Here is a 26,868-nt window from a genome sequence, read left to right as displayed (position 1 = left end):
AGAGAGAAAACCAACTAAAGCATTTTAAGGGGGGGGATAGAGAAGGGGGGTGGGAATATAAGGGTCACATGCTTGTAATTCCAGGACTCAAGGGCTGATGCAGAGGACCCAGAGCCTGGGGCCATTTGGGATAGAGACCTTGTCTCAAAACAAAAGGAACAAAATGTTAAGCAAGTTTAAGACACACAAAAAGCAAAAACAAAACACCCATCCAACCACTCAACAATAATCAGTAATTTGGGCAGCCCTCAAACCAGAACAGCTTCCAAGAAACCCAGAACAGCATTCAAGTCAAGTGAGATTTATAATGAAAGCTGTAAATGGAGCAAAATGAGTGACTTGATCAGGCACAGGTCATTTAAATATAAACTGGCCGAGCTACTGTCCCCCAGACATTTTGCTAGCTGTATAATAAACGCATCTCAATTAGCAGGGATGGGTTTGGTGTGTAGTTGCTCCCAGAATTGCTCAGTAGGTATAGGCAATTACTGTCGAGGCTGACATCTTGAGTTGATCCCTGACTCCAGGAAGTTCTCCAGCTCCGACACACGTCCACAGGCAGACACACAAATAAACAAGTAAATGCACTTTTTTTCCTCCTTAGAAAACCTAGTCCAAAGCAATTGTCTCTGACAAATTCACCCGCTGAAAGCCTGGATGACAGTCCAGTGCACTAAGCCCTGTCACCGGCGTTCCTTATTGCTAATACGCTTCGCCTCCGCCTACACCCGGGCTTCCCAAACACACAGGGCCCACGGGCTTCCAGGGTTCCAGCTAGCGCTCAGCGTAGGCGACCCCTCGGTTGCCTCTTTTCGCAATCCCCTGGAGAAGCGGGAATAACCTGCCCGCCCCGGTCCGGCCTCAGAGAGAACGCGACGCTTCGGACTGGCAGAGCCGTGAGGGTCGCTGGACCGCGGGCAACATGGGTCGCCGGCCACTTCTGTCAGCTAGCGACGCCAACTTGCAGCCCGAGCCCGACGAGACTCTCCTGCAGCACCCGCCGCCGGCCCGGGAGACCGCGCAGCCGCGGAGGCGCGAGGAGGTGTGGGCGTGGCCATGGGCGTGGCCTGCACGCGGGCCGAAGGGAGCCGAGCGCTCTCGGTGCGGCGACGGCGGCCAAGCCAGCGGCGGTTGCTGAGCCCGGTACTGGGGTCGCGGCCTGAGGCGCAGGCGCGGTGGACTCAGCCCGCCCCGGGCTGCGGCTCGCTGTGGACTCGTCATGGCGACGGAGCAGAGGCCTTACCACCTGGTGGTGTTCGGCGCCTCTGGCTTCACCGGCCAGTTCGTGACGGAGGAGGTGGCCCGGGAGCAGATGACCGCGGAGCAGAGTTCCCGCCTGCCCTGGGCCGTGGCGGGCCGTTCCAAGGAGAAGCTGCAGCAAGTGCTGGAGAAGGCGGCCCTGAAGCTGGGTAACGCGCCGGGCTGGGCAGCGCCGGGCTGGGCCGAGCGCAGGTCGCCGGGGGGCGTCTCCCCGTGTGCTACTGCAGCGAGCCTTGACCGCGGACGGGACGCCTGGTCCGGCACGGCGTGGCCCGCCCCTGAGTGAAAGAAAGAAAAGAAAGGCTTTTTGTCCCCCAGTTTGGGGAGCCCCGCTGTCGAAATAAGAACTTTGGTAGCGCCTTAGTCCATCTCTGGCGTTCTGTTGGGTTTGGAGGGTTCTTGCTACTTTGGGTCGGAAAGAGAAATAAGCTACTGATTTCTCGGAGGTCCATTGGCATTTGTGTTTGGGAACAAGAAAGAAAACTTGAGTTGTATCAATCACATTATAGTGCGCCTGTTTGTTTATTTTGGTGCTAAGGATTTATCTCAGCACCTCTGAACGTGCTAAGCATACACTGTGCTCCTGAGTTACCTCACTTAGCTACTCGTTGTTTTTTTTTTTTTTATTTGTTGTGTTTTTGGTTTTTAGTTTGTGCTTTTGCATGTAGAAATCCTCCAGCCGTCCTTATACTGATTGTTTGAGGCAGTGTAGGCTGGCCTGGACCAGGTGGTCCTTATTCTTCATCTTCCCAAAAGCTGACATTAGCACTGCCACACCCCCGGCAGGCATCTTATTCTTCATAAAAATGTGGACATTCCTGCCTTGATTTTTATGTTTTGGAAATTTACTTACTCCTTCGATTTCTGTTCAACATATATTTATTGAGTAGTATTTTCCTTGCTAGGCCGACTCCTGAGTGATGTGATGCGCGCGCGCGCGCACACACACAACACACACACTACTTCTAGTTGGGGGAAGCACTTAGAACCCAGTAGCCTTGGAATTTGGCAACCAAATGTCCACCTAAGACAAGCCACACTTGTTCTGCATTCTTCCTATTCAATCTTGCAGTTCCACTAGAGCCTTGGCTAGAGTGAGAATACAGTCTTTTGTTCTCTGGTTAGACATAGACGATTACAATGCTTGATGCTGCCACTGCTAACACGGAAAGTTTTGGATGTTTATTTATTGTTTTCTGGAAAGTATATCATTGCTAAAATATATTCTTTTATTTTCATTCGTCAGTGAGACTCTGTAGTAGTAGTGGTGGTGGTTCTCAACCTATGGGTTGAGACCCATTTGGGAGTTAAATGACCCCTTCACAGGGATCACCTGAGACCATAGGAAAACACATAACTTCATAGGTACTTACATAACTTCATAATAGCAGCAAAATTACAGTTCCGAAGTAGCAATGAAAGTAATTTTATGGTTGAGGATCACCACAACAAGAGGAACTATATTAAAGGGTCACAGCATTGGGAAGGAGGAGAACCGCTGATCTGTAGTTATAACCTAGTTACCTACTTCCCATCTACATTGCCAAAGTTAGGTGACTGGAAAGTAGGGGCTAATGGAGACTTGCATTGCTCTGTTGAGTCGATTGATTCCAGTTATTTCCTTATACACTTGAATGATTTTATGTAGGCTGAACTACTTAAAAATGAATTCACAGGACCGGAGAAATGTCTCAGCAGTTAATTGCATGTACTGTTCTTGCTGAGGATCCATTTTCAGTTCCTAGCACCCAAATTGAGTGACTCACAACCCCCTATAACTCCGGCTTCAGGAAAGATCCAATACCTCTGATCTCCTTGGGCACCTGCACTGAAGTGCATATACATGCATACAGATACACACACATTAGAAAAATAATAGCCAGGTGGTGGCGGTATCAGTGGCGCATGCCGTTAATCTCAGCATTTGGGAAGCAGAGGCAAGTGGATTTCTGTGAGTTCAAGGCCAGCCTGAACTACAGAGCAAGTTTCAGGACAACCAGAGCTGTTATACAGAAAAACCCTGTCTCAGAAAAAACAAAAATAATTTTAAAAAATGCCTTTAAAAACGCTAAAAAGTGAATTGGCCTGAGCCCTCCTTAGTTCTCATGGTGTTGGCTCTTGATGGTCTCCTTCCACTTCCCATGATTAGATCGTATATAGTTGTGTAGTAGCTCGTTCTGTGATAGAAACACCCTGGTGAGGAAGACAGCAGTCACCCACTAAGCACCTAAACTAGATCGTAAAGTTGTCATGGTTGGAAGCTTTAGTATGTTAGTACATTTAGTAACTTAGCAGTCACTGAGATAGAAAGGTGGGTCTAGGAGGTCTCAGCATGAATTTGGTTGAAATGACTTTTTTTAACTTTAGGACGACCAACACTGCCATCTGAAGTTGGAATAATTATCTGTGATATCAGTAATCCAGCCTCACTTGATGAAATGGCTACAAAGACAGCGCTTGTCCTCAACTGTGTAGGACCTGTAAGTAATCAACCCTTCTTTGTGTCAGAACAAACAGCCCTTTCATTTCTAGCAAAAATTGGTATTTTCTATTCCAGAGGAACAGAAGGGCAGAAGACAAATGACTTGCTTGAAGGCCTTAATTGCATAGGGGGCAGTCTTTTGATTGATAGGACCAAAGTCTTCAAAAATAGTGTCAGGCTTTTTGTGGCACTGTTTTTGGAGAATATGATCCCCCTACCCTACCCATCTCCTCTTTTAATGTAAAAAGAAAAATAAAGTTTAACGAACCAGAAAGATGAGTTCAGTTTTTAAGACCTATACAGTGGAAGGAGAGAATTGATCCTGAAAGTTGTCCTCTGATTTGCACACTTTCACCATAGCATGTGCATATGCATGTACATGCACACACACACACTAAACAAATGTAATTTTAAACCTTCAAATTCTTATATTATTATATAGCATGTTTAAAAGACAGAGTAGGTAGAAATGAAAAGATTAATTAATTTATTTAATGTTTACCCTATATAAAGTATATTATTCTGACAACTAGGACATAGTCATGAACAGAAAATTCTGTGTGGTGTTTACAATTTTGTGGGGAAGATAGGAATATAATATTATAGAAATAGGAAGTAGTAACTCAGATGCATCAGAATAATCAGATATAGGAATTGGCACAATATTTTTTCATATTCTATCTCCCCCCCATAGGGTTTCTCTGTGTAGCCCTGGTTGTCCTGGAACTCACACTGTAGACCAGGCTGGCCTAGAACTCAGAGATCCGCCTGCTTCTGCCTCCTGCGTGCTGGGTTTAAAGGCATGTGCCACCAGCTCTCATAGTCTCTCAAGACATGTTTCTAAGGAATTAACATTTGAACAGAGGTCAGGATGAAGGGAGAGAGAAAACTGGATGATTATATTTGAGAAGAGCCCTGTTCTATGGAGTAGTTACAGAGGTCCCAGATGAGCCTGTGTTTGAAAAGACTGAAGAAAGTGAGAGAGGATGGTGTGGCTGGGTCTGGGGACCAGGCTGAGGTAGATTATGTAGCCAGGCCCTGGGGGGAGGGGGCAGGCAAAGAGAGAGACAGAAAGAGACAGAGGTGAGAGAGAGAGAAACGAAGAGAGAGAGAATATGTATGTGGATATGTGGATACTCAGGAGCCAGGTCGTGACCAAGCCAAGCTGAGGAAGAATGTACATGGATACTCGGGAGCTAGGTCCTGTGCACTCTTAACAGGCTGTGTTTAGGAATTGGATTTTTTTTTTAAAAGGTGAGCAAAAGTCATTTAAGATCTCATTTTTAAGTTCTTCAGTTTCTGAGACTAAGGGACCAACAGCAGGATGATCTGGGCCAGACAGACATGGAGGTAGTAGCAGCAGAGGTGGTTAAACGTGGTTGCTGGTGTATGCTTGTAATTCAGCACTTTGGAGACTGAAGTTGCCTCTTTCTCAAGCTAGCAAGACCTTGTCTTAAGAAAAAAAAAAGTGATTGAAGTATATTTTAGTATTTTCAAAGGAGAACAGCTCTTGCCCTTATATTGGATATTGGGTATGAAAAAGGTCACTTCTAAACTGGACAGTGGTGGAGCATGCCTTTAATTCCAGCACTCAGGAGGCAGAAGCAGGAGAATCTCTGTGAGTTGGTCTACTTAGAGTTCCAGGGCAGCCAGGGCTAAACAGAGAGACCCTGTCTCTTAAAAAAAGAAAAAAGAAAGAAAAAGGTCACTTCTAAACTTTTGACCTTTACAAGATGACTGTTGATAATATTTACTGATCTGAAGAAGCTGTCCTAATGTTGTTTATATTTTTCTCGTTGTTAGCCAGCTTAGATTCTAGCAAGTACATTGCTGTAATCACTGTAACACTTGAAACAATTTCTTTGTCTTTCTTTGTTCAGTACTATAGAAACCCCCAATCCTTGGGTAGTCTAACAGAATTCCTCACCTGAACATGAGCCCATCTGTGCCAGTCCTGCATTAAATCACACAGTCAGAAGCACTGTGTTACGTCCTGGACCTGAGAACGTCTGTTTCCACTGGCTGTTCTCATCTACTCTGAAGCACATGGATGGCTCACACCTCTTCCTTTTCTCTCTGACCCCATCCCTCACTCTTACCTGATTACTTTCCCGCTCCTCCCTTTTCCCTCCTCTTCTCCAGCCCTTCCTTTGTACCTTTGAATGGATATTGCTGTGTAGCCCAGGTTATCCTCAAATTCACAGTCGTCCAGCCACGGTTTCTCCCTATTGCTACGGTTATAGGAATGAGCCATTTTTGCCTATGAAACTAGAAGCTGCCAGGACAGAAGTTTTTTGTTTTCATGCTACCAGATCTGCATATTGACTTGTCTACCTCCACATAGCACCCTGACATGTCACAAGGGAAAACTCTTGTGCCTCCATTGAAGGCTTTATGTTTACATGTTTTCTTATCTTTATTGGGTGGTATATTTTTCTTTTTTAACGGATTCTTTCTTTTTAAGATAAATGTGTGTGCATGCTCGCAGGCCAGAAGAGGCCTGATCTGGTGCAGGGGAGTCCACAGTGACAGCATCGCTCATTTAGTCATTTCTCTCAGGGGTTCAGGTGGTTGTGAGGCCCCTGCTGGATCTTCTCTGTCAGCACTTATGTGGTTATGTCAGTCTTCTTTTTAAAAAAACTCCCCTTGATTTCATAAACCCTTGTAGCTATCTGATTTTGTGTGTCCCTCTTTAAAGCGAGCTTCTTGGAAGAGTTCCTGTTGCCTCTTCGCTCTACTCTAACCAGTTCTTCCAGGCCTTGCCCTGCCTCTTTCAGGTCTCTGCCAAATGCACTCACCTCACCTTCATCTTGAACCCCTCTCTTAATTTGTTCTGGAATTTTCTTCCTTTTCTTAAAATTTTTCTTTAATTTTTAAGATATAATCTTATTTGATAACTCTCAGCTGTCCTGGAACTCATTATTAACTTTGACTGTGTTCAGATTCATGGTAATCCACCTGCCTCAGCTTCCTGAGTGCTAGGATTGCAGTTGTGAGCCATTACAACTGGCTCATTTCCCCATTCTTTACTTGATTTTTCAATTCTCTTCTAGTTTTTCTCCTACCCATCAGGTTCATCTGTCTTCGGTGTTAGTCTCTGTATCTTGTCTCTCGAGTGCCTGAGGCTCCAGAGCTCAAGCAGACTCCTCTGTTAGACATGCGTAAGCAGCCGTAGGTCGCAGCAGGAGAAAAGAACTAAATGAATGATGTATCATTGTGGCCCCCTTGGTGTTGTGGAACTCTCCCATGCTACTAAGAATACCACTTGTATCCTCTGTATTTGACCACTTGACATGACCCAGGTGTTAATCCACATTTCAATTATTAATAAGTTATTAATACTTATAATTAATAAATATTTATAAATACAAACCAACTATTAATGACATTTTTTCATATTCTAAATTCACATAAATAAATGTTTTTAATATTTACTCTCACACTCAATGGATCATTTTGTATACCCCTGGTGGAGGTCCACCTCTCTGGGAGCCCACTGGCTTAGAACATGGAGTGTTGAGAACCGATTAGATCAAAGGTTATTACTCAGGGGTCTAATAAAGAAAATCTCTATTTTATTTTTATTTATATGTATATATATATATATATATATATATGTACACTGTGTGTGTAGGATCTTGTGGAGGCCCAAAGAGGGTGTCGGATCCCCTGGAGCTGCAGCTGCAGGCAGTTGGAAGCTGCCTGGTGTGGGTGCTGAGAACTGAACCCAGGTCCTCTGCGAGAGCAGCAAGTGCTCTAACCACTGACATCTCTCCAGTCCCAATAAAGAAAGATTCTTAACAGCATAGTAAATTAGAGATAGTTTAGTAAATTAGAGTTAGTGGGAACTTTCTCAGATCACCCAATGGAGAAGTGGCTGCTTGAGACGAAACAGTGTAAGGAGGGCGTGTTTTGGCAATAGGAAAATGGGCTCTTTAAGGAACTATTGCTGTTTTTAAGTGGTTATTAGTGCTTTACATGTGGCTTGTTAGTAGTTGTGGGTTTCACACAGCTGAGACATGGAGTGAGCCTGAGGCTCTAGTGTTGGGAGCTAGCCCAGCAGTGCAGAGGAGGAGGAGCTGATTCCAGGTGGAGAAACAAACACCACTGTGTGTGACATCACACTGTCTTTAGAACTGCTGGAACATGCGAATTAAGGGGCTGTGGTGTGCCATGATGCTTAAGAACTTGTGACAAGATAAGTTTAGACTTTAAATGTAGACACCGGGCAGCTGGTAAAGGATTCTGGGTAGATAAACTAATATAGTTGGGGAAAAAGGAGACTTTTATTTTAAAATAATAATTGGATATTTCTTTGGAAATTGGCTAGATTGGTTACTGTGAAGTGATTGGGGGTTTTGTGTAGAAAATTAGGTGAGAGGTAATATAATGTGGTCTTGACAGATTTTTAGGAGACAGATTTGACAAAATTTGCTGACTTACAGGGGAGGTGGGTTGAAAGAAAGCTTCCAGTTTCAAACCTGAGCATTGTATGCAGAGTGATGCTGTTACTAAAGAGAAGATAGTGAATGTGAGTGCTGTGTGCCTGCACTGCTTCTCGTCTGAGCGTGCGTGTGCGTGCACGTGTGTCCTCTTAACATCTTCAGGAGACTTGAGTAAGCTAGTACAGATGCAGTTCAAACTGCTGACTCACACTCCTGCTCCTTCCTTATCTGGCCTTGTATTTCTTTCTAAACTAATCTCCTACTACTTCCGACCAGCCAGCCTGTGCTTTTAGCTTTAATAGCTCTCTTTTCTTATATCTGTTCATATATTTTCACTTTTGTTTTCTTTTTCCATATAAAGCCTTGTTCTTTTGGATCTAACTCAAGTAAATTACTTCTTCTGTAAACTGTACATTTTATCTTTAGTTGTAGATTCCTCTTTCTTTTTTTAATAATTTATTTGTTTTATTCTGTGTGCATTGGTGTTTTGCCTGCATGTATATTTGTTGTAAATGGAGACTTTTCTCCCTCTTGACCAGGGCCACTGGACTGGTTTTTCTCCTGCCCACTGATCCCCACAACTGCTTATAAGATAACCACACAGAGGCTTAACGTTAATTGTGATAATTTGGCCCATTTCTATTAATCTGTGTATCGCCATATGGCTGTGGCTTACAGGTAATGCCCTGCTATGTTACTCTTTCAGTGGTTACATGCCGTCTCCCTGACTCTGCCTTCTCTCTCTCTGTATCTTTATTTGGATTTCCTGCCTGACTCTATTCTTTGAAACATTTATTCATCAACCAATGAGGGAAACACATATTCACAGAATACAGAAGGACATCCTACATTAGTCTTTCTGTGTGAGAGTCAGATCTTGGAGTTACAGTTGTGAACTGCCATGTGAGTGCTGGAGTTGAACCCAGATCCTCTGAAAGAGCAGTCAGCACGCTCAGTCTCTGAGCCATCTCTCCAGCCTGTATGCCTCTGATTCCATTGTGCCTTTACATGTAGTGAGAGGCAGTACAGTACAGTTACCTTATTTTTCCAGTTTATCAGTATGTTACTATTCTGTCCTACCATGTGAGTCCCTAGCATTAAACTCAGGTTCTCAGGATTGACAGCAGGTGCTTTTACCTGACAAACTGTCTTACAAGCCCAGAATTTGATTTTTTGATAATTTAATACTGTACTTCCAAGAGTAAAGTGGCATTTAGCTTATGAAATCTTGGTGTGTGTGTATGCACCATGGTATAGTTATGGTCATAAAACAACCTTCTGCCTTGTTTGAGACAGGGTTCCTTTTCTGTCACTGCACATATCAGGCTAGCTGGCCCATGAGCTTCCAGATGTCCTCCGGTTACCTCTCATTTCACCGTCAGAGCACTGAGGTTATACACATAATGTTATAGATTACAGACATGCAATACCATGTCAGTTTCTTTACAAGGGTTCTGTGGATTTGAACTTAAGTCTTCATGCATGTTTGGCAGGTGCTTACAGACTGGACCTTTTCCCCAACTGTAAAATGACCTTTGATTCAGTTAAGCTTATGAAGTAAGAATAATTCATTGGTTTTCTTTATTTCCCCAGTATCGATTTTATGGAGAACCTGTAGTAAAAGCATGTATTGAAAACGGAACAAGTTGCATTGACATCTGTGGGGAGCCTCAGGTATGTAAATCAAAAAGGAGGAAACAATCCATAATTGTTCTATGAAGTGCAGGCATATTCAGTACCATTTTGTAGACATTTGGAAGCTGACAGCTACATTTCTAGGTTTTAGAGCTGGTGTTCTGTTCCTAGATCAAGGAAGAGCACTGATCAGATCTTAGCTTCATTGTTCATCTTATGTTATTTCTTTTGTGTGTGGATGTGCTGGTTTTTATAGTTACTGGGTGCTGTAAGCTGAATTATTAATACAGTATGTTATAATGCTCAGACTGTGTCTCTTAGTAACTTTTTTGTTGTGATTTCCCTTTTTAAAACTAGGTACCTTTCCAACATTACAGAAAAATAGATGTGATGTTACCTCACCTGAGCTGGGGAGGTAGCTTGGTAGAGTTTTTGATTGGCATGCACAAGACCTTGGGTTCCATTCACTGTAGTGCTTAAACTTGCTGTAGTGGCACATGCCTAGCATCCTAGCTTTCTGGATGTGGAGGCAGGAGGATCAGATGTTCAAGGATATCCTATTCAAGCCAAGATGGACTACAAAGTACCCTGACTCAAAATAACAAAAAACAAAGGAAGCGGGAGGATCCCTGTGAGTTCAAGGCCAGCCAGGGCTACACAGTGAAACCCTATTTAAAAAAAAAAAGAAAAAAGAAAAGAAAAGAAAAGAAAAAAAAAGGGTGGGGGGAATCCTCTCAACTTAAAAGTTTTATATGAGGGCTGATGTAGGTTAGGTGATCAACTCAGTGGTAGGCCATGTACTTAGTCTGTGTGAGGTTCTGAGTTCAATCCCCAGCAAATATGTATGTGTTATAATGTATATATTATATAATTAAATTTAAATGGTCTCATATTTAATGCTTGCCATTTGCCAAACACTGCTAAGCATCTTACATAACTCTCTGAAACCATATCTGCACTTTCTTCTCCCCTATTTTGTAGATGATGAAGTTGAAGCTTAGAAGATTAAGTAATTTGATTTTTGCCTTATACCTAGTAAATAGAAGTAGGATTTGGTCTGCTGTACTGTGGGAGTCCTGTGTTAACAGAACTAACCTTCCCTTACCACCTTCAGATTGTAAATACATATGATCTACTGACCGTCATCAGCATGCTGAATAATCTATGCTTAAAGCTTATCAACTGGTGTTATAGATGGGAAGTACTAGGAAAGTTTGAATTACCAAAATTGGATCAGAGCAGAAAGGACACGTGGCTTAAACAAAAACCAATTCTGTGTTGTTTAAAATAATCCAGAGTGCAGAAAATGGTGACAGCCTTGTAAGTTATTTTATCATCTACCAAAGGAGTAGTGTCAGAGCTAACATGTCTGTACTTTGTCCACCCCCTTCTCTCGTTCCCTTTGTCCCAGTCTCGCTTCTGGTTGTTTGTTTACTCACTTGGTGCAAAACAAGTCCAGAATCAGGGATTACCCTGGCACTCAGAACTGCCTCTCAGTCTGCTTTCCTGGCTGTGATACATTTATAAAGTGTGTGCAGTGGGTATAGCATTCTTGGGGCCCCAGAAGCATTGAGAAAAGACCAGAACAAACGGACAGAAACACACATAACCTCCCCATGCCCCATTAAAGGTCCAGAATGTACTTTTAAAGATCCTGGGCTTTTAAAGATTATTTTACTTTCTGTGTATGGGTATTTTTCCTGCATGCATGTCTGTGTACTATTTGTGTGCCGTGCCTGATAGCTGTGGAGGCCGGAAAAGGGCACCCAGTACTCTGGAACTGGAGTTACAGATGGTTGTGAGTTGCTATGTGGTGCTAAGAATTGGGTGCTCCTGGGAGAGCAGCCAATATTCTTAACTGCTGAACCCTCTCTCCAGCCCTGGAGAACTGTTATATACCAATAAGGGAAATGTAAAAATACAAACACAAATAACCCAGTTTAAAACTAACAATGAGAAGATACAGAAAGGGTTGAGAATTTAGCTCAGTGCTGAGTTCAGCCCCCAGTACAAAAAATAAAAAAGAAACAAACAAAGAAAGAAAAAGAGTAAAAGACAAGAGACAAGAATCCCAGATAGGTGCTGCCTTGCCCTCAGGAGGAGTGCATACCTCTGCAGCACAGAAGCCTGACACAGGCCTCAGCCAGGTGTCTAACGTTGACATGAACACAAGGAAGCTCAGCTAACAAAATGGCTCAGTGAGTGAAGGTGCTGGACGCAAAGCCTAGTGACCTGCATTTGCTTTCTGGATCTCATGGAAGGGTGGGTGGAAAGAACTGACTCCAAACACACAGTGACACATGTGCTTCCTACCTCATGTCCATAGACACATGACAGTAAACTTAGAAACTGTAAGTGAATACGTTATGTTGATAGGATGTATTTGTCTTCCTAAACTAGTTTAATCTTAAGAAAAACAGATAATTCTAGTAGATGGATAATCTACAAAATTGCTGATCTGTGTTCTTCAAAACAATCAAGGTTGTCAAAAAAAATGAAAATACAAAAAAACTGTTTCTGCCAAAATGAGTCCAAGAAAACTTAGCATCTACATGTGATGTGGTATTCAGGATGGGATCTTGGGACAGAAAATGAACATTGGGTAAAATCTATAGGAACAAATTAGGAATGAACTTTAAACCAGGCTTGTAATCCCAGATACTCAATAAATTGAGGCAGGAATATCGAAAATTCAAAACCTGCCTCAGATAGAGTGAGCTCAGGACCAGCCTGGGTAACTTAGTGAGACCCTGTGCCAAAATGAACAGTACAGAGGGATAGGGAGTAGCTCCAGTGGTAGAGCACTTGCCCTGAGTGTGATCCCTAGTACTGCCATTAACAAAGGGGTTGGAGAGGGACTGGAGAGATGGCTCGGTGGTTAAGAGGACTTCTTCCAGAGGACCTGGGTTTGATTCTCAGTACCCACATGGTGGCTAACAACTATAGCTCCAGTTCCTGGGAGCTCATGCCCTTTCTGACATCCATGGGCACCAAGCACACATGCGGTGCACAAACATACATGCAGGCAAAACACCCCACCATGCACACACATATATATGTGTGCATGTCTGGGGTGTTGAAGAGATTGCTCAATAGTTAGTACTAGTTGCTCTTCCAGAAACCTGGGTTTAATTTCCAGCACTGGCATGGCTGCTCACAACCTCTGTAATTACAGTTCCAGGGGTATCCAATGTCCTCTACTGGTCTCCAGGGTACTGCACACATGTGGTACATAGACATACATGCAGGCAAAACACCCACTGATGCAAAATGAAAGTAATTTTTTTTATTTTTTAATTTTTTTCAGTTTTTTTAAAGTAATTTTTTAAAATAAAAGGGTTTAGTTACCAATGTATCAGTTTTGGTTCATTATTTCTAACAAATGCCGGTATAAAAAGTGTTAATAATGGGAGAAACTGGGTTTCAGTTAACATGGAGCTCTCTAATCTTTTTTTTTTTTTCCCCTGTAAATCTAAGTCTGTTCTAAAATTTGGTTTGGCTGAAACTGTGTCCAGTGATAAGCCCTTGCCTAATATAGCAAGCCCTGTGTTCCATCCTAGCACACAACAAAACAAAGCCCACACAGTTTGGACAGGGTCTGAACAGGCAGGTGTTCCTCTGCCTCTGTCACCCTTCCCCATGTATAGATAATGCCCCCTCTAGCACCCCTCCCCATGTATAGATAACATCTGGTAATACAGTTTGAGCAAGTTTTTTTGATTTAAAAAAATTATGACAGGTATTACTTCATAGTAAAAACACATCCTAAGATAATCATCTTTTTTAGTTAGATGAGCACATTCCCTGTGCTTTCTGTCACATTGTGTCTTGGGGTTAGTATTTGCAGAATATGTGAAAACCGTCTGACAGTACCACGCTGCAGTTCATATGTTGTTATTTCCAGTTTAATGGCTTTGTCTTGAAGAGAAATCATTTAATATTGGTCTAGGTGTTTCTATAAATGCTGATTCACATTTTTGTCCTGGATTTTTTAGTTTCTGGAAGTAATGCATGCGAAGTATCATGAGAAAGCTGCAGAGAAAGGGGTTTATATCATTGGAAGCAGTGGCTTTGACTCCATTCCAGCAGATCTAGGAGTGTTGTACACCAGAAATCAAATGAACGGTAATTACTGGTTAATAAGGGTACTTAAATCTCACAACAGAAGAACTTCTTGTTTGTAGCAGTGATGACTAGGCCAGCACTCTCTTTACCCTCAGCTGAATCATCCCTAGCCCAGTTATATGTTTTTATCTTAACAGCTTTAAGTATTTTCTTTTGTCTTTGTTTTTTGTGGTGCTGGGAATTGAACTTAGGGCTTCACACATGCTAGGCAAAAGCTCTACCACTGAGCCATATTCCCTGCCCATGTTTTAAGTATTTTAGAAACCATCACAAGGAGTATTTAGTGTTTTTCTGAATATTTGCAGTAAATTTCAGTTACTTCTGAAAGGTCCTTGAAAGCAATGGTATTTAAGGCAGAATCATTGCCACCGAGGGCTGTGAAGAGTCTTCCAGGGTGAGCAGGTTGAGCTGTTGTCTATCTGGAGAAGACTCTTAGCGTTGTTAATTTAAATGCTACAGGAGAGTTTGTCAATACTACCAGTTAGAGTCATGCTAAAGTCTTCTTTCTGGGAGTTCTCCTGGCCTTAACTGTTTTGATCTGTGGATAATAACATAATAAAACTGTTGTCTGTGTAGATTTTTCTGATTTTTTTCAGCTGTAAGCTTAATAAAAATGTCCCCACCTGAATTGACAGTTTATTTCTTGTCCTGGTTGAGCAATGGAGGTTTGATTTGATCTGACCTTTACCATCTCTCACTCCTCTAGGTACTTTGACTGCTGTGGAAAGCTTCCTGACTATCCACACAGGACCGGAGGTCAGTGTCCTATTTGTCTCTCTTTTCAAACTAATAAGAAAAATATTTTGCAAATGATACATGGCTCTCAAAAAAGATTTAGACTTAATTTTATATGTGTTTGTCCTTTTTAGTGTGAAAGTCACTTTTAATTTTAGGAAGTTAGGATAGTGAATTACTCTGATATATTAGCATGTATTACTGTGGTCCCTCTGCTGAGACATCCATCTGTAATAAAGATCAGTTCAGAGGACTGTCACATTAGTGCCAGTCAGCATGAATAATCGGGAAAGAACGAACTTGTGTTGGGGTAAATGGTGATATAACCAAGTCAATGGGTATTATCACTGCCTAGTCAGCCATGCAAATTCATGTCAGGGTTATTAATTGCACAAATGGAGGTGAAATGTAATAACTCGAAGTTACTTGATCTTACCTTTCAGTAATTACCCATAAGACATGTTTAACTTGTGGAATGTTTTCTTAGGGGTTATGTATTCATGATGGTACCTGGAAGTCAGCAATCTATGGATTTGGAGATAAGGGTACTTTAAGAAAACTACGGAGTGCATCCTGTCTGAAACCTGTCCCAATTGTTGGTTCAAAGTTGAAAAGAAGGTATATTAATTTAAAATCCATTCTTTACTATTTTTAGTCTTCTATGTGTTGCATTACTATTGGCTGGCTATTGAAGTTTTTTGTTTGTTTGGGTGTTTTTTTTTGTTTCATTTTTTTTTGTGAGACAGGGCTGTCCTGGAAGTCACTTTGCAAACCAGGCTGGCTTCAAATTCAGATCCACCTGGCTCTGCCTCCCGAGTGCTGGTTTTAAAGCCATGTGCTACCACCACCTGCTGGCTATTAATGTTTTACTAGGAAAAGCTTGGAGATGCTTTTGATAAATTCCAAATTATTTTCAAAATTAAAATGTAACTAGCATGTTATACTAAATTTAAGTACTTAATATTACTTTATACACATAATATTTTTTTATGAATTTTATGGCACATCATCACCATCAAAATTAAATTTCAGTTCAGATTTATGGTATAAAACTACATCTTAGGTGGGTGGTGGTGGCACATGCCTTTAATCCCAGCACTCAGGAGACAGAAGCAGGCAGGTCTCTGAGTTTGAGGCCATCCTGGTCTACAGTATGAGTTCCAGGACAGCAAGGACTACACAGAGAAAGTCTATCTCTAACCAGCCTTCCCCAAAGTAATCATTTAACATAATCAATGTGAGTAACCCTTGTATGTGAGAACTTTAGCAGATGAGACGTGAGAGCTGCAGTGCTGAGTGATCATTAAGTGAGAAGCTGATGGGATCAAACACTGCATGTATGTGTAGGTAGTATGAAGAGTAACGAAGTATCATTGTTACTTCTATAGGTGTATGCATAGAGAACAAAGAAAACTACTAGAAACATTTGAACTAAAGGCACACTCTTTGCCTTATTGTTATTAATCACCCCCAAGAAACATTTCTAATTTTTTTTAATCTGGAAATAGATTAGCTGAAGTTGTGATCACTGTAGTAATTGGAGGAAATGCAGCATTTTTATGATTCTGCCTTGCAGGTGGCCAGTTTCCTATTGTAGAGAGCTGAACTCATATTCCATTCCTTTTTTGGGATCTGATATGTCTGTTGTGAAGAGGACTCAGCGTTACTTACATGAAAATTTACAAGAGTCCCCAGTAAGTAAACGTGGCCTATTTATTAATAAGGAGTAAGCCTATGTTTGTCTTAGTTCCTCAATACGTTTAATATCTTAAAAATTTGATGTCCATGTTTATAAATTAAGAAAAAGAGTTTGTAAATAATGTGTATAAGGTTAGATCATGGCCGTGGTACTAGCCTGTGTATGATTCAAATCTGGCCTGCTGCATAGTCAACAAAAACCACCCAGCTCTTTCTGCTTCGTGTTTCAGCTGCTAGAAGTTTTTTTCTGTAGTGAGTTTTGGAGATGTCTTGGCCCCCATCCTTGGGTCTCCTTTCCCCTGCTAGAATACCAGCACACTCCTTTTGGTGAAGTATTTTATTGTTCATACTGAGATGTCAAGGGGAAACTATCTCAGTTTAAAAGGTGGAGAGTGAACTAGATATAGTGGCTTATGCCTGTAATTTCAGCATTCAGGAAGCTGAGGCAGGAGGGTTTATATGAGTTCAAGGCCAGCCTGGGCTATATAGTAAATCCAGGGTTTGTCTGGACTACATAGTGAGTTTAAGTGGGTTACAGAATGAGACCCTACCGCAAAAAAAATAAGAAAAAAAAAGAAAAAAAGAAGAGAAGAGGAGGGAAGGGAGGAGAGGAGAGGAGAAGAAAGGGAAGGGAAGGGAAAAAGGCAAGGGAAGTGAATAAAAGGTGAAATGTATTGTCTCTTAGGGAGAGCAATGATGTATTATTAGAAGACTCAGATAAATTATAGATTATATGAACTTTGGTGTTCAAGTAGAGCAAGATAATTGCCATTTGTAACAATTCCTTTAAAACATAGGCCCTAGTGTCATGTTCTGAACAAACTTTCAAAACATGATGCAGACATTAAATGGAAAGTACGTTTGTTCAATGTTTGTAACTAAAGAGAAGGGTAACACAGACACTATTCTTTGTACTAGATTAATACTCGACTTTGTATTGTGCACCTAGGTTCAGTATGCTGCCTATGTAACCGTGGGAGGCATCACCTCTGTTATTAAGCTGATGTTTGCAGGACTTTTCTTTTTATTCTTTGTGAAGTCTAGCATTGGAAGACACCTTCTCGCAAAAGTAAGTAAGCTTTTTTTATGAAATAAGATCTTTAGAAATATTCCCATGAAGTTTTGAAAATATGACTAAGTTTGGTTTTTTGTTTTATTTTTCTTTTAGTTCCCATGGCTCTTTTCGTTTGGTTATTTTTCAAAACAAGGTCCAACACAAAAACAGGTAATAGTTGTTTTTTTATGTCTAGGTCTCTGAACTTTCCATCCTTGTGTTGGGGGTGGGACCGTCTGAGATAAGCGCTCCTCTAGGCTCTGCTCCAGTCTCATCTCTCTAGTCCCTTAAGGTTGGAGGTTCCCAGGGGCCATGGCACTCCTTCCAGCAGAGCTCTGATGGACACGTCTACCTGGAGCAGTTCCACATCCTGTGGATACTTGAAATTCAGTGTGCCGAAATCTAGAGTTCTTTCTCCTGACTATATATATATATATATATATATATATATATATATATATATATATCCTCTATAGTCCATCTTGCTTGATGGCACTACCCATTTCTCCAACCTTAAACAGATGTCATAGATTTTCCTCTAAATGTATCTCATGTGCCTTGGTTCAGACCCAGTTTCCTTTTTTTTTTTTAAAAAAAAAATCTAATTATAAAATATACAAAACAAAAATTTTCATTTCTAATTATTGAGTGATATTAAGTACATTTGTATTTTTGTGCAACCTCCACACCCTCTATCCACTTTTTTTTTGTCTTGTAAAGCTGTACCATATTCTTTAAATAGCCACTCTCATTTCCTAGTTCCCCCAGCTCCCCAGGAACTGCCATTTTATTTGCTCTTACTAGATATTTCATATTAACGGAATCATAAAGTACTTGTCCTTTTGTGTCTGGCCTACTTCTCTTAGCTATAGGTCCTCAAGGTTCATCCAGGGTATAACATGTTAGAATTTCTTCTCCTTTTAAGAGTGACTGGTTAATTTACTCTATGTATATGCCACTTTTTATCTATAGATGGATATGGATTATCTTCCAGCTTTTACCTGTTGTGAACATGCTGCTGTGAACATGGATGAACACATATCTATGTGAAAATGTGCTCCATATATTTTTTAGCTGTGTATTCAGAAGTAGAGTGCCTGGGTTACATATTAATTCTATTTTTAATTTTTGAAGAACTGTTAAATCTTTGATAAAATGGCACCACTTAGCTCCCACTATTACTCCAGTATTCTGCCTTCTCCATAGCGTCACCAACTTAGAAAGATTATTATTTTTATGTAGTGTTTATATCTGTGTAGATATATGCTATGTATATGTATGTGTGTGCCCCTGAATTAGAGTCCAGACAGTTGTTAGTTGTCTAACAGGAATTCTGAGAATGAACTTGGATCCTCTGCAAGAGCAGCAAGTGCTCTGAACTCTGAGCTGTCTCTCCAGCCCCCTCACCAACTGTGCTTACTTTTTTTTTCCTTACAGCAGCCATCTAATGGGTATGCATTGGTATCATGGTTTTGGTTTGCATTTCCCTGATGACTGCTGTGACTGAACATTTTGTGTATCTTCTTTGGAGAAATGTCTATTCCTCTTTGTCCATTGTTAGTTGGATAGAAGATCGTATTTATTTTCTAAATAAGCATCTCTTAGTAGATGATGATCTGCAAGTATCTCCCATTCTGTGTTGCTTTTTTTTTTAACTTGCTGTTTTAGGCCCTTATCTTTGGACTAAACTTTTCAGGACAGTCTTATGTTTCTACTCCATGTTCCCACTGCTGTCCAAAAGATATAACACATACAAAAATTTGGCCTTGTTAATTGCCTTGTTTAAAACACTTCTGACTCACCACTTTTGGCTATTTTGCAGAGGTTCTGAATTTGAATCATGTCTGAGCCTTCTTTTTTCTAGTAGAATTTACCTAGCCCACACTGGGTAGATCTGGAGAGGGGCCTCAAAATACAGAAAGCAGTTTTCAGTTTCCAGAGAGAATCCTGAGCTGATGACAAAAGAGTCCTGCCGATCATTGAGGTTTTCAGAAGCCTCGCAGTGATGCCAGAGCACTGAATGGTTAAGATCACGGCTGTGGAGGCAGAAAGCTCCTGGTTAGGTCTGGGCAACTTGTGTATGCACTGCTAGAGTATTGCTGGAATGAATTTCTTCCTGAGTTTTAAGGCCACCCTGGGCCCCTTATGATCTGGTTCTAGATGGTTTCATTTTGTATCCACCTCTGATTACTTGGAGCAGCAACTCAGAAACCATGTTAAAAATAGTTCTGAGGCTGTATGTGTGCCTAGCTTGAAAGACTATGGTATGATCCCACACACAGCAGGGGAGGGGTCAGGAGTGTCCTGTGTGTCCTGACTTTGTTTGTACCGTTCCAGTAACATTTGCCAAATGCATCATCCTACTGTGTCCCTTTTTGCTTTTAATTAATGCATTCTTTTTTCCTAGAATTTCCTCTTTTTAATACATTTATTTGTGTTTTTTGTGTGTGTTGTGGGTTCCATGTGCCACAGCATGTATGGGAGGTTAGAGAGCAACGTGCTGGAGTTGGTTCTCTCCTTCCACCGTGTGAGCCCTGGGGAATGAGTGCATGCGATTGGACTTAACAACTTATTAAAGTGTGTCTTGCCAGACATAGTAGCATACATCTCTTACTGAAAATCTGGGGAACTCCTAGAGAGTTGTCGTATATTTCCTGAGGCTCTTAATCTCAATAGTGAAAATATTTAAGAATGGAATCAGAAGAAAGCTCAAGGAAATTTTTTTTTAAAGACTTTGATCATATTCTTTCCCTTACTCCTCCCAGATCCTCTCCTCTTCCCATCCCACCCAACCTTATGTTCTCTCTTGCTCTCTCTCAAAACAAAACAGGAAATGAAAATCAAACAACAAAAAAGAACCAACAGGGAAAAAAAATACCAAAACAAAATGAAAAAGTTCCCCACCCACCCACTCACTAAATGGAGTCAGTTTTGTATTGGCCAATTACTCCTGTGCCCGTCTTAGAGTGTGGTTGACATACCCAGGTACACTCTATTGCAGAAAACTGATTTTCACTTTCCCCGTATCTATCAATATCAAATAGCTTCTTAGTTGGGTTCTTAGGGTTGGAACGTTGTGCTCACCTCTCCTTCTCGGTTTGAACCTGCACAAGTTCTATGTGTTCTGTCAGTCTCTGAGTTCATATGTGTCTCAGTTCCATTGTATCGGGAAGACACTGCTTCCTTGGAATAATCTACTACCTCTGGCTCCTGTAATCTTCTACCTCTTCTTCCACAAGGGTCCCTGAGGGGAGGGGTTTTATGAAGATACTCCATTTAGGACGGAGCACTTCAGCCTCTCTTACTCTGCACACTGTCCAGTTGTGGGTCTCTCTTAGTCCCTGTCCACTGAAAGAAGATGCTTCTCTGATGAGGGCTGAGTGATGCACTGATGTTCCCCATCTGTCGTTTGTCCTTCCTGCCTCGCATTGCAGTCTCTCCAGACTCACTCAGGGATGATTTTGTTAGAGTCTAAAAGAAAACCCGCAGGGTAGCAAGCTGAAGTCACAGCCGCCACCCTGAGGAAAGTGGGAAGAAAGCCATTTTAGTTAAGTTGGCATGGAGGCCCATCACATGGCAGGGAGAAAAGTTTTAGAGAAAAAATGTGGCCCAAATGTTGGGGAAAGCATGCTTTGAAAGAGATGAAAGAAGGGTCTATCTTAGGAGTTCTGTTGCTGTGAAGAGACACCATGACATGGCAACACTTATGAAAAAACCATTTCATTGTGGTGGCTGGCTTACAGTTCAGAGGGTGAGTCCATTACTGTCAAGGCGGGAAGCAAGGAAGCATGTGGGCAGACATGGTGCTGGCTATGTCTTGATCAGAAGGCAACAGGAAGTGCCTATCACAGGGAGCGAAGCTTGAGCAAAGGAGACCTCAAAGCCTGGCCCTCAGTGACAGACTTCCTCCAGCAAGGCCACACCTACTCCAACAAAGTCACACCTTCCAATTGTGCCATTTCCTGTATGCTTAAGGGGGGCCAGTTGCATTCAAACTATACAGGGCAGGGCAAGTAAACTTTTCTGAGTAATTCATAAGAGTGGGCAGATTCGATGGAACTGTATGATGGCAGGGTAATCAGCTACACTAAGGAGATTCTGGGAAGGACAGTATGGTGTATCATTAAAGGGATAATTATTCCTCCTATCTCCTTTGCATGATTTAAGGTGAACCCACCTTCTTGAGATGTGGTCCCTTGGCCAGGCAATTGACAGGTCCAACTGGATTAACTCTGCTTTGTGTAGCTTTGGAATATTAGATCTCCATCCAGGCCAGAGAAATGACCTTCCCTAATGGGCTGTACTGTAACACATTTATCATCCCAGCACATAGGGGGCTGAGGTAGCATGACCATGAGTTCAAGTCTGCCTTAGGCAACATAGTGAGACCCTATTTCAAATACACAAAAATAAGATATGAGGCTGGAAAGATGGCCTAGTGGTTAAAAACGCTGCTACTTTTGCAAAAGAACTGGGATTAGTTCCCAGCCCCATGTGGTGGCTCACAGTGGTCTGTAACTCTAATTCCAGGGGATCTGATGCCATCTTCTGGCCTTTGCTGGAACCAGGGATGCCTGTGGTATACATGTAGGCAAATGTTCATACACATAAAATAACCTTTAAAATAGACATATATACATTTAAAAACCTTGCCCTTTGCTGCAGAGATTTCATACGCCATCTTCTGAACTTCTGCTAGTCTATATCTCCTTTTGTTGTTAAATCTCCTGTCAATGCATTGTAAGAAAGGACCCATTATATTTACATCTCAGGGCCTAACATATTCTCTTGACCCTTAGTTGTACTTAGTAAAAGTGTATTAAACTTGACTGAATTTTTGTCGCTCTTTTCATAGGGTTAGTGATAGTAAAAAGATGCTAAGAGTCCATTCGAACGCAGTGCCTGAGCTGACTTCTGACGTCTTCTCAGCGGTTGCAGTTCTGCTCACTGCTTGCTCTTTGTGTCTTGTCACCTAGACTCTCAGTTACACAGCCATGCTCTGTGCTCCTGATGTAAACATTAACACCTTTTCTTGCCCAGATCACTAGTGCTGCCATTCTTTAAAATCACTGTGTAGGAATCATCTTAAAATTGTTTTTCTTTTAATTATGTGTATAGGTATATGCACATGAGGGTGCCTGCGGAGGCTAGGAGAGGGCATCGGATCTCCTGGAGCTGGAGTTGCAGGCACTTGTGAGCCACCCAGCACAAGTGCCAGGCAGAGCAGCAAGTGCTCTCAAGCACTGAGCCATCTCTCTAGCCCTCATCTTTCTGTTACCATTCCTGTCACCTCCCCTTCGCTCACATCACACCAGTCATAAGAATTTATAGTTCAGAGAAGGCATTTTTGCCCCGTGTTATAAGATGATGCATATGGCAGAGAATACATTGATGTGTTTATCTATTAAAAATATCTTGTAAAAAAAAAATCTTGTGCATGCACCATGCATGGTGGTACACGCCTTTAGCCCCAGCACTTGGGAGGCAGAGGCAGGCAGATCTCTGCGAGTTCAAGGACAGCCAGGAGTGTTATACAGAAAAACCCTGTTTTGAAAAACAAAACAAAAAATACCTTGTGTGGTCCCAGGCAAGCCCATGTGTGTGGAGAGCTTCTCTGACTCTCCTCCACTGGGCCATTTTACTGTTCATAACATGAGGCAAGCAGTTGCTGTGGTACCATCAAAGGTGAACAAGAAGGCTGGCAGAGCTGGCAGAGTCACCAGGTCTGCCCAGAAAGCTCAGAAGGCTAAGTGGATATCATCCCTAACCTGCCACCCCAGGGTTAATCAGTGCTGGAAGAGTGGTCACAGTTGGCCATTGATGGTTAATAGTAAACACCTGGTTAATGATACAGTCCATCACAAACCTTCAGAAGGAAAGGAGAATATTTTGTGGGCCGTTTGTGTGTGTGTTTGTGTGACAGTTTAGCATTATTAGTGTTCAAAATCAGTACTTTTTAATAGAAATAACTAAAAATCTGTCACAGGATTTTGAGACCCATTAAATTTAGTGAGGAAAAAAATGCCTCATGTGAAGTAGGACAGAGGGTTTATTGTGTTCTAGAAGGAAGGATGTCATTAAGCACAGCCTTTGCTTTTTCTTTCCCAGATGGAGAGCTCATCATTTACAATGACATTCTTTGGGCAAGGATACAGCCACGGTTTTAGTACCGATAAGAACAAACCAAATATCAGAATCTGTACCCAAGTGAAAGGACCAGGTACTGTGCATACAGCAGGAGGATGGTTCAGGGTTTTACATGGTCTTAGACTTTAAAGTGGTATGTTTTAGAACTACATTTACATGGATTAAGTGTTTTGAAATTATTCTGTCTATAGATGGGTTGACATTGTTATTAGCCAATTTTGTTAACACATCTAACCTTTTTCATGATAATTTAATAATTCAAGTTTGAGAATGGCAAATTTTAATTATTAATAAGAAAGCTAGCTGATATATTTACCTGCTTCAGTATCTTACTTTAGAGTAATTGTTTATGAGTCAAATCTGTGGCCCAAGGTTTCCAATTCTGTGAAGTATATAGCTTTATACGTATTTTATAAAGGAGCATAATAACTTGTGATGGGTTGTTAAGTGTCCATTGCCCACAAGACTGAAGAACTTTCTAGAGCACTGTGCAGACAAGCCCTCACGTGAGCCACAGGAGAAGTGTAAATCACCAGTCTCATCAAGCCAGGTGACAGGTTCCTGCATCACACTTTTGATTGACAGCTTGACTTTTAAAGGTAATTAGACAGTGTTGGCAGGACTGTAAGTGCTAGTGTCTCCTTTCGTTATAGACTAAGTTACTGGATGCAGTCAGTTGTTTTTATTTTTTGTTTTCATTTTATGTACATTGGTATTTTCTCTGCATGTATGTCAACGTGAGGGTGTTGGGTCCCCTGGAACTGGAGTTACAGGTAGTTGTGAGCTGCATGTGGGTGCTGGGAACCGAACCTGGGTCCTTTGGAAGAGCAGCCAGTGCTCTTACCTGCTGAGCAGTCTCTCCAGCCCCCATTTTTTTTTTTTAAGATACTGAGTTGTTTTTGTTAAGTGTGGAAGGAGGGATCAGTTTAGAGGACTAACAGAGATAAGAGGCCTCAGCAGTGTGGGTGGCTGGTAAGACCCATGAGCCCTGGCTGAGGGTGACTGGCTTAGCTGCTGCTTGGCTTTAGCTTTGTGAGACCAGGTGATGTGATACATGGTTATTGCCCTTGTCTGAAGTGGAGATGGAACGGTGTTGCTCACATACAACTGTGGTGCAAACTGGGTTTAGTTCTTAAGCACTTAGTACAGGCAGTTCCTAATGGTAAGTACAGGTGGGGCTGTAACCTGGAAATCCACAATTGGAATTCTCCAGAATCAGACCATTTTGAACACCAGTAGTGACACAAGTGGCAGATTCTGCATAATGTCAAATTTCAGGTGTGCTCAAAATATTTTATAAGGTTATCTCCAAGGCCAGGCATAGTGGTACATGCCTTTAATCTCAGCATTTAGGAAGAAAAGGCTGACAGATCTGAGTTCCAGGCTGGCACTGGCCAGCTTACATAATAAGACCCTGTCTCAAAACAAAACAAAAAAAGCTAATAATTTTAATGTATGTGTCTGTACATATTTCAATATATATATAAAAACACAAAACCTAAAGCACAGAAGTCTTAAGCAGTTTGGATAAAGGATATTCAATGTGAACTACATAAATGTTAATCATTTTTGTCGTTAAGAGAACAGAATTTTTATTGATAAAAACCTCTGTGCTAGACATGAGAGACATGAGGCACACCATTGATTGAGGTGATGCTCACTTCGTGAACTTTTTTTTCTGCAGAGGCTGGATACGTCGCTACTCCCATAGCCATGGTTCAGGCTGCCATGACTCTTCTGAATGATGCTTCTGACCTACCTAAAGGGTAAGTTCTGCTTTCTTCTAAAGGTGAGAAAGTGTTTTCAACCATGTGACAGTTTAGCTACTTTTGAGTTGATTTTTAGTCATGGATCTACACACAAGTTTTTGTGTTCCTTTGGACCAAAGATAAATATTAAAGCAATGCCAAAGACAGTTCCTTATCTGCCTTTGGTGGATTTACTGTGAAGGTGAATAAGAGCCATGTAAGCTGGCTAGCAGTGTTATCTGGGGCTCCTCATCAGTGCTGAGTATACATACACCTTGGTGACAGGGGAACCCGGCCTGGGGGAGGGGCTCAGGACTGAGTCATGCAGCAGTGTCTGTGGAGTGTGCTGAGCATTTAGTTGGTGCCCTTGGAACTAAGCCAACCTCACCAGGGCACAGGACCCCATGACTGAAAATCTAATCAGGTATAACCTATAACTCAAACAGTATTAAGTAATACAGATAGAAGTGGAGTGTTATAAAATCTAATTAAAATTTTCTAGTACTCATTTGCCTTTTTTGCAAATTATTGGTCATTATGTTAAAGTTGATGAAAAAGAAGTTTAAGTGCTGTTTAATAATAATTGGCCAGCTGAATGAATCCCATTCATGTTTTTATTTAGTCTTCTTGAGTGTGAAACCTCAGGTGTGCGATGCTCAGCCCCTTGAGCTCACCTATGGTATGGAAGTGTCTCATGAGAAACTGAGCCATGCTGCTGACGAATTTCTTTGAAGTAAATGCCATGTGCTCATTTGGTTGGTTTTAGGGATGGAGCCAGAAGTGGCTAACAGGGAAGAACTGGTTTTCAGGAGTTGTGCAGTGACTCAGTTGATAGCCGTCTTACGGAATAGAGGGCTGGGGAGGAGCCACATGCACTGTGTTCTCTTGTTACTGTTTTACAGGGGCGGTGTCTTTACTCCTGGAGCCGCTTTCTCCAGAACAAAGTTGATTGACAGACTCAACCAACATGGCATTGAATTTAGTGTCATTAGCAGCTCCGAAGTCTAAACATTTGAAGATAACTGAATCATAAAATGCACGAACTAACAGCTTCTGTATTTGCTATTATGTGAAATTCTTCTATAAACCTATCTGACTGTATGTGGAAGACTGTCAAGTCTAAATATCTATGCATTAAAAGCAGGAAACTATACTAGCTTATCCCAGACTTCCTAGCTCAGGTGTTTTTATGGTTTTATTGCTTGTGAGAGAAAACTAATATTCTCCTTCCCCGCTTAGTGACAAATGAACTGGAAGGTCAGATAGGGAAGGCTCCCTGTTTGTGTGCTGACAGCGTCCTTACTGATGGGGCTCCACTGGTGGGAGGCTGCGTGCAGCGGTAACTTCTGCCTCCCTTGCCATGATGGTGTGAATCTCACCCCCCTGGGAGCTCCTGCATGGTCTGTGAGCATTTGCTAAGTAAAACTGTACTTTTTCTATTTTAATCTACTTTCTCATCCATGTACCTGGACTGATTTGGATTGTTTACCCAAGTTGGATAATAAAGGGTTGTTAGTTGAATGGTGGGCTTTTTGGTTT

At 41.7% G+C, this 26,868-nt stretch overlaps 1 protein-coding gene across 1 annotated transcript; it reads left to right on the top strand.

Annotated features, from left to right (window-relative positions):
- Window positions 1–1,121: 1,121 nt before the first annotated feature.
- Sccpdh (saccharopine dehydrogenase (putative)) lies at window positions 1,122–26,850 on the top strand. Its single transcript, XM_048436469.3, has 12 exons — window positions 1,122–1,409; window positions 3,628–3,740; window positions 9,781–9,861; window positions 13,818–13,947; window positions 14,654–14,703; window positions 15,170–15,300; window positions 16,259–16,376; window positions 17,330–17,449; window positions 17,549–17,605; window positions 23,543–23,654; window positions 25,266–25,347; window positions 26,232–26,850. Exons 1-12 carry the CDS (start codon window positions 1,220–1,222, stop codon window positions 26,335–26,337), a joined length of 1,290 nt encoding a protein of 429 aa, XP_048292426.1. The 5' UTR covers window positions 1,122–1,219; the 3' UTR covers window positions 26,338–26,850.
- Window positions 26,851–26,868: the final 18 nt, after the last annotated feature.

This window comes from Myodes glareolus, chromosome 5 (assembly GCF_982192425.1).
Source record: "Myodes glareolus chromosome 5, mMyoGla1.1, whole genome shotgun sequence".
Taxonomy (NCBI): Eukaryota; Metazoa; Chordata; class Mammalia; order Rodentia; family Cricetidae; genus Myodes; species Myodes glareolus.
The sequence above is the reverse complement of the archived record's forward strand: the minus strand, read 5'-3'. Positions and strand labels throughout refer to the sequence as shown.